Here is a 6,795-nt window from a genome sequence, read left to right on the forward strand (position 1 = left end):
ATTAAATTGCAACTTCACTAATAGCTCTCTTAACAAATCTTGAAAATACCAAATTTTGAATGAAAGCAATTCTAAACCGCAAATCGGTATAATTATGTATGTTTGGATCCACCAGTACAAATGGCTAACAAAATAGACCTGCTAACCATTAACAGGGTCTGCTAACAGTTATTTTGCTCTTACAGTACATTTGCAGCTGCAACCAATTAGTAGCAGGCGAATTCAAACAGTTCCATACACCATACTAACTAGCTAGCTAATAGTTAGCAGTTATTTGCTAGCTAACAATTGCACTAATGATCCAAACAAGACCTTAACCAATACTTCCACTTACCTCTGTTTAACCGTGTCCTATTAATCCATTCTCCAAAATCAATATACAAAATAATACTCTTTATCTAAATTGTAAATCATTTTAGGTTTTTCCTTAGTCAAACTTCCCTAGTTTTGACAAAAATTATCAAACAAGATTTATAATAGACACACCAAAAAATAGTTTGATAATGCATTTATTTGATAGCGCAGATGTTAATATATCTTTCTATAAAATTTGGTCAAGGCTAAAAAGTTTGATTTAGAACAAAACCAAAACGTTTTATAATTTAAAACAAAGGGATAGCTGCAAAAGAAAACCAATTACCCAAATGTCCGGTGAGCTCAATCCTAACAAAGTGTCCCTGAAATCAACCAAAGAAAATTACGATTGTCAACAAAACAGAATAAGATCCCCAAGAAAAAAAAGCAGCATAATGATTTTTTAGACCAAAAGAAGCATAATGAGTTGAGAGAATCCAACTGACGGGCACTCTTGCCTTTCACTTGAACGGCAGGTTACAACGGCTACCACCAACCAACCAATTCCCTGAAACAAAACTGTGGTGGTGTCTCTTACATCACGTGCAACAATGCTGCATCCCAATGCTCTACTGAACCTAACTAGATCATCCATGCATCACCACAACTGCAAGAACATATACATGAAACAGGACAGAGCAAGAGATGGGAGGGATGCAGTCGCCAGATGTTCAGCATTGGAGTCGGTCGAATCGACGTCAGGTGGGCTCAATCCTCCAGTGCTCCCAGTTCCTTTTGGCGACGTGGGAGTTCCTGGCATGGATGTTGAACCAGGTGATCCTGTTTGCCCGGCAGTGCTGCAAACAAGAATTACAAATGCTCAATATGACCTTGTTTCAGAAACGAGGGTATAAGTTCTGTACATAAATAAAGCATACTAAACTGTAAAAGCTACACAACCTATTTATGTGGGGTCATCAGATTAATAAAACTAAAGTACGGACTCAGCCAGCAATCGAATCTTCATCGAAAGGCTTCATAAAACTCACAATATTTGGGAGTTCCATAAGGAGCAATAGAGTTTACAGTTTATGACCATTTCTTCCATCAAGATGCACGTTGTATTCATTACTAGAAGTAGTGCTATGCTTGCTAACAAACCTATTTCTTAAAGTTGAGCAAACATTTCCAGCTATAATGCAGCTTGAAGAGTTGGTGCAAAATATGAAAGGCTTAGCAGAGCTAACTTTCACAAATGAGTGATGGTGGCATGCTGCTACTTATCTTTTTTGTAATGTATCTGATAAATGTCTATATATCTTAGGTATATTGAATTTCGACAACAGAATAAGTTACGAAATGAATAGATAAAGTTATATATAATTAGAAGTTCCACACTGCCTGAATCATTTCTGCACTACTTCAAATGGAGGCTAGTAAAATTTAATGCATTTACCTTGGAGATGAAGGGTAGGTGCATGATCCATAACCTGAAATGCAAAATACATATTTTTGATGAATAAGTAGATTCCACACATACTTGTAAGATTTTTGAGAAGATAAATGTCTGTTTCACTGAAAAAAAAGGTAGAGGAGAGGACCGGAGGGTGCAAAGATGGTTTCAACCATGCAACACAAATACTACACATTTAAGAAACTTTAATCTAATACTACAAAAGAGAATATGAAAACTAACAGGGCCCAAACTAACATGTAAGTATGTAATCACATTAGAATAAAGGCAATAAAAACCTATGAGACGTGTGCAAGTGCAAACTCGGTTTTTTTATGTAGAATGAAGGCCATATTCCCATTTGAATGTTTGGTATGTTTGTATAGTTCAGCGGAACATATCATCGCTACAACTTTTCAGTGAAAGTTCTCTTCAAGGAGCACATTAATCACAATGACGACTATATATAAATATACAATCATGTAGTTTATAACCTTATATATAATCATAGTATGTATTAGAAATCGTTGCACTTCAAGTCCTCTGGAACTTCTCTTACTCCGGACAAACATATATACCACAATAAGAGACAAAGAATCCTGAACCCGCATGATATTAAGTAGTATAATTTAGTCCTAGAACAATTGGAACATAACTGTGACTGTGAGAGCCAAACTGAGAATTAACATAACTTATTTATCATGAATTACAGTTGCCTCATGTTACGTGTATACAGCAAATCAGCAATCACATTTGCTTAAATGTATTGTATCAACCCAAATATACCTCACAGTAAAATACACAACTAAACGCACTCCCTGTTTAGCATCAAGCAGTGCTTTTTTTGGGTTTAGAGCAATGTTGTTACAAGCTACAGCAAATCGCGCACCATGGACTATAGGACAAAGAAGAAAAACAGGTCCATAGGTTATCGGCAATGTTGATGCCGTTCATTTTCACCCTATTATTGTAGCAGTAAAATTTTCATTGCCACAACCCAATGACTTTCTTCTATGACATCATCACATCAATATGTACTATTATTCTCATATGAAGTGAGCTAAGCAAAAGCAAAAGTAATAATGAAGGAAACCAAAGAGTATTAATTAGCCAGAGATGATGAAGGAAATTAAATAAATGATGCAAGAAACAAACGGATATATAACCCCTAAAGGTTCCGAAAAAGAAAAGCGACCAGTTTAGCAGAGTATGGTTGCGCAAAGCAAAAGAGACAGAGGACGTACTCCAAGACCGAACAGAAAAGCAAAAGCAAAAGGGATGCCGGAGATGGATTGATGCGCAGATACAGACGGCACAGTGAAGAACATGGAACAAGCTAGGCGGAAAGTTTGGTTAAGCGTACTGACTGGGGTCGTTGAGCGTGACGGTGGCGGTGCCGGCGAAGTCGCATGCCCCCGGCGCGGCGCGGGAGCGCTGGAAGATGGAGTTGAAGGCGTAGGAGGCGTGCGCGGCGAGGGTGTTGGGCAGGTAGCAGAGGCCGCTGGACTGGATGGGCGCGCAGTCCGCCGCACCCCCCGCGGGGCCGCACGCGTAGTCCAGCGCCGACTGCAGCGCCTTGTCCGACGCCCCGCTCCGCGCGATGCACCACGCCGCGCCCGCCGGCCGCGCCACCAGGAGCACCAGCGCCGCCAACGTCACGGCAACGTCGAGCCACAGCCCCGCGGGGAGGCGCCCGCGCCGCCGCATGTGGTGGGGTGGACGGTGCAAGGAACGGCGGTCGGGGAGAAAGAGCGAGAGAGAGAGAGAGAGGGGAAAGGTGGTGGGAAGGGAACGTGGAGCGAGAGGGCGGTCGGTGTGGGGATATGTGAAAGAAGGAGACGAGACAGTCGGGGGCGGGTCGGCGGGAGGGGAGGAGGATCTCGTTCTCGCGCTCCTCCCTCCCACAAAGCTCCTTTCTTTTCTCCTTTCTTTGCTTGGACGGGTGGTTGTTTGTGCTGTTGGGCTGGGCTTATTAGCTACAGCTCAGTGCACCTTTGCTGTCAGGCATGTTGTGCTTTCCTGTTATCTGAAGAAAATGCCACAATAACACTAGTATTGTTCACAACGATACTTTGTTTATTGATAAAATGAATTGCCTCAACTTCTGGTGCAGAAAAGAATATGAAAAACTGAGGCGAAAGTGCCACAGCGTTCTGCATTGTAATAGAGGAAATGGCCTGAATGTTATAAATGAGTTCATGAATGAGGACTTTTCTGATGGGGCTGAAGGTTCAGTCACCATATTCAAACAGAAATAGTAAGAGGGCTTGTGTGATGCCCAAAGAATTGAAATCTTTAGGCAGTAAGGCAGAAGATTCAGAGAGTTATAACTGGGATGCTGTGGAATGCATAGATGAAGATACAAGTGAGTTAACTTCTATTGATCCATGTATGGTAGAATCAGAATCTTCTGAATCTGAGTCTTCCTATATATGAAGAGGACCCTGATAGAATACCCGTCTCTACCAATATGGAAGATAACTGTGATCCCAAACCAAAATTTGTCCGGATCGCTTCATCTAAGTCAGACATTTTTATTTCAGACAGAACTCCCGAGGATTTTGCCACATGGCAGCGCATTATACCTGTAGATGCTATTCGAGCAAATACAGAATGGGTTCTATTTGCCCGTAACCAGGCTGAAGTCTCTAAAGAGAAAGCACTGCAGTCTGCAATATCTGTTGGGTTGAAAGATTTTGACCATTTGGAGCCTTACGTGATTTATCATGCTGCACGATTAGTTGCACTGCTTGAGGCATATGCACTCTATGATCCAGAGATCGGATACTGTCAAGGAATGAGTGATCTCTCGTCAACAATAATTGCAGTCATGGAGGAAGATCATGAAGCATTTTGGTGCTTTGTGGGTTTCATGAGGAAAGCCAGACACAACTTCAGGCTTGATGAGGTTGGAACAAGAAGACAGCTGAAAACCGTCTCGCAGATCATCAAGCGCAAGGGTTCACACCTCTATAGGCACCTGCACAGAAACTTCAGGCCGAAGAATGCTTCTTTCTGTACCGAATGGTGGTGGTTCTCTTCAGGAGGGAGCTCACTTTTGAGCAGACTATGTGTCTGTGGGGGTTATGTGGGCTGACCAGGCCGCGATTTGTTGGGCATGGCCATTCTACTATATGGATGCAGATTCCATTTTTGCATCCTCTCCTTGAGTGCCTAGGTTTGTTTCAGCCCAAAACACAAAGAAAAGTCATTGTCCGGGAAAACGTAATAAGCAAGACTCCAAACTCCAAAGCTACCTTTACCATTCTTTCCAAAATCTAGCTTCACGAAGGTGGTTTTGATCTGAAGGATGGCATTTTGAAGTTACCAGCCCATGCAGATCCAATCTTCTACAAAGCAGTCTAGCAGCAAATGAAGATAATTAACTAGTAAATCCAATACCGGAGAATGAACATGGGTGCTGCTAATTAGGAACATAATATCTCTTCTCTATCTCCACTGGCGTAGAAATGGTTTTTGTTGACGCCTGACTTTTTTTCACATGCAATTCATAAAGAGCAAGCACCAAGTAGAAATATATGTGTAGGCCCATGGCTATGAACCGCCTGTGTAAATACTCATACACTAACGATCCTTAAGAAAACCGCCTATGAAAATCATATTAGTAAGATACCCCTCGTGCGCGCAAGATTTCTGGCTCTCTCGGCACTTCGACAACTGTTCAGGCACTGTTCAGTGACTGCTCCTAACATTGTTAAGCTCGGTTCAGAACACACTCCATCTACTGCAGAAAACACTGTTCTTACTATTAAAAACCATGTTTTGGTGTTTACAACACTGTTCTCTTCACGTATGCCCGCGCAATGAAGTGCGCATGTTCGGGCTAGTATTTTCATTGGCGGCTGATTCACCACGTGAAAAATAGTTTGTAATAACGTGACTTTTTTTAGGACGGCTGGCATTGGAGCAGCCCGTATAGTAACGTGCTCGGGCTCTAGCATAGCGGCTGCCTCTATAAATGGCATAGTAGGGGCGGTTGGTATGTAGAGGCGGCTATTACCAGCCGCCCCTGCTGTGTCCATTTGTAGGGGCGGCTGAATCACTAGCCGCCCCTATAAATGCCCGCTGCATATTCAGTTAAATTCTACTGGGTTGACACAACATAGCATTTGGCCCACTCTCAAATTCGCAGGCCCAATTAAGGTTGTAGATGATCTCGTCCATCCATCTTGATCCAACGGGGAGGATGCAATCTTCCTCGTATAAAACGGACGCCAGAACCCCTATCCACACCCACCCCTTCCTTTTCCCAGCTCCGCCCCAGCCCTAGCCTGCGCCGCCACCGGCCACAACTCCCCAGTGCCTAGGCCTCAGCTCCCTCCCTAGCCGGTGATGACTACCGTGGGGAAGCGAATCGTGCTCGCAGCTGGAGAGAAAAGCTCGAGAGCCACACACCTCATTTCTCTCCTCCTCCTCCCATTCACGCGCTAAGAAACTACGGCAGCTGGGCGTCCCGTGCGAGTCGGCGCCTCTGCACTAGCTCGACATCCAGGCCCATGGGGGAGGGGGAGTGCGGCAGGGACTGCAGCGGCCAGATCTCGCGCGCCCTCGCTCGCGGCCAAGGCGACGATGACTAGATCTACGACGGCGAGGTCCTGGCAGCAGTGGGCCCGTGCCTCTACGCCAGCTCGGGCGGCAACCGGGCACACGATACGCGTTCCCTTGCCTGCTCGCCGATGGCCGTGGGCGCGGTGGCCTCTGCAGTTCCGGGGGCACGACGGCAATGGATGACGAGATCCCCTTCCTCCTCTCGATGAGATCAGGTGACAACGACTCATCTCCACTGCCGGTTCGAATCTTATTATCAGTTGTCTAGATTTGGTGCGTTTTCGTGAGATCTGGAGCATCTCGGCTTGGAGTCTATTATGTTGTTTATGAAAGCGTGTTCCACAGTTTGCTTGCTCATTCTCTTTGTGCCAATAGTAGGAGCTGATCTTGTGTCTCAGATTTGCAGGTCAGGCAGCAGCTAGCCCAGCAGTAGCAGTTCGCCCTGCAGGAGGAGTTCAACATTGTTAATCAGCAAGATT

At 44.5% G+C, this 6,795-nt stretch overlaps 1 protein-coding gene and 1 pseudogene across 1 annotated transcript; one reads left to right on the forward strand and one right to left on the reverse strand.

Moving 5' to 3' along the window:
• Window positions 1-853: 853 nt before the first annotated feature.
• On the reverse strand, window positions 854-3,497 carry LOC136473860 (PLASMODESMATA CALLOSE-BINDING PROTEIN 1-like). Its single transcript, XM_066471504.1, has 3 exons — window positions 3,115-3,497; window positions 1,751-1,784; window positions 854-1,151 (listed from the first exon to the last, which is right to left on the reverse strand). Exons 1-3 carry the CDS (start codon window positions 3,452-3,454, stop codon window positions 953-955), a joined length of 573 nt encoding a protein of 190 aa, XP_066327601.1. The 5' UTR covers window positions 3,455-3,497; the 3' UTR covers window positions 854-952.
• A 337-nt stretch (window positions 3,498-3,834) lies between these two features.
• LOC136470082 (rab GTPase-activating protein 22-like) lies at window positions 3,835-4,917 on the forward strand (annotated as a pseudogene).
• Window positions 4,918-6,795: the final 1,878 nt, after the last annotated feature.

The sequence above is a fragment of the Miscanthus floridulus genome, chromosome 8 (genome assembly GCF_019320115.1).
Source record: "Miscanthus floridulus cultivar M001 chromosome 8, ASM1932011v1, whole genome shotgun sequence".
NCBI classification, from domain to species: Eukaryota; Viridiplantae; Streptophyta; class Magnoliopsida; order Poales; family Poaceae; genus Miscanthus; species Miscanthus floridulus.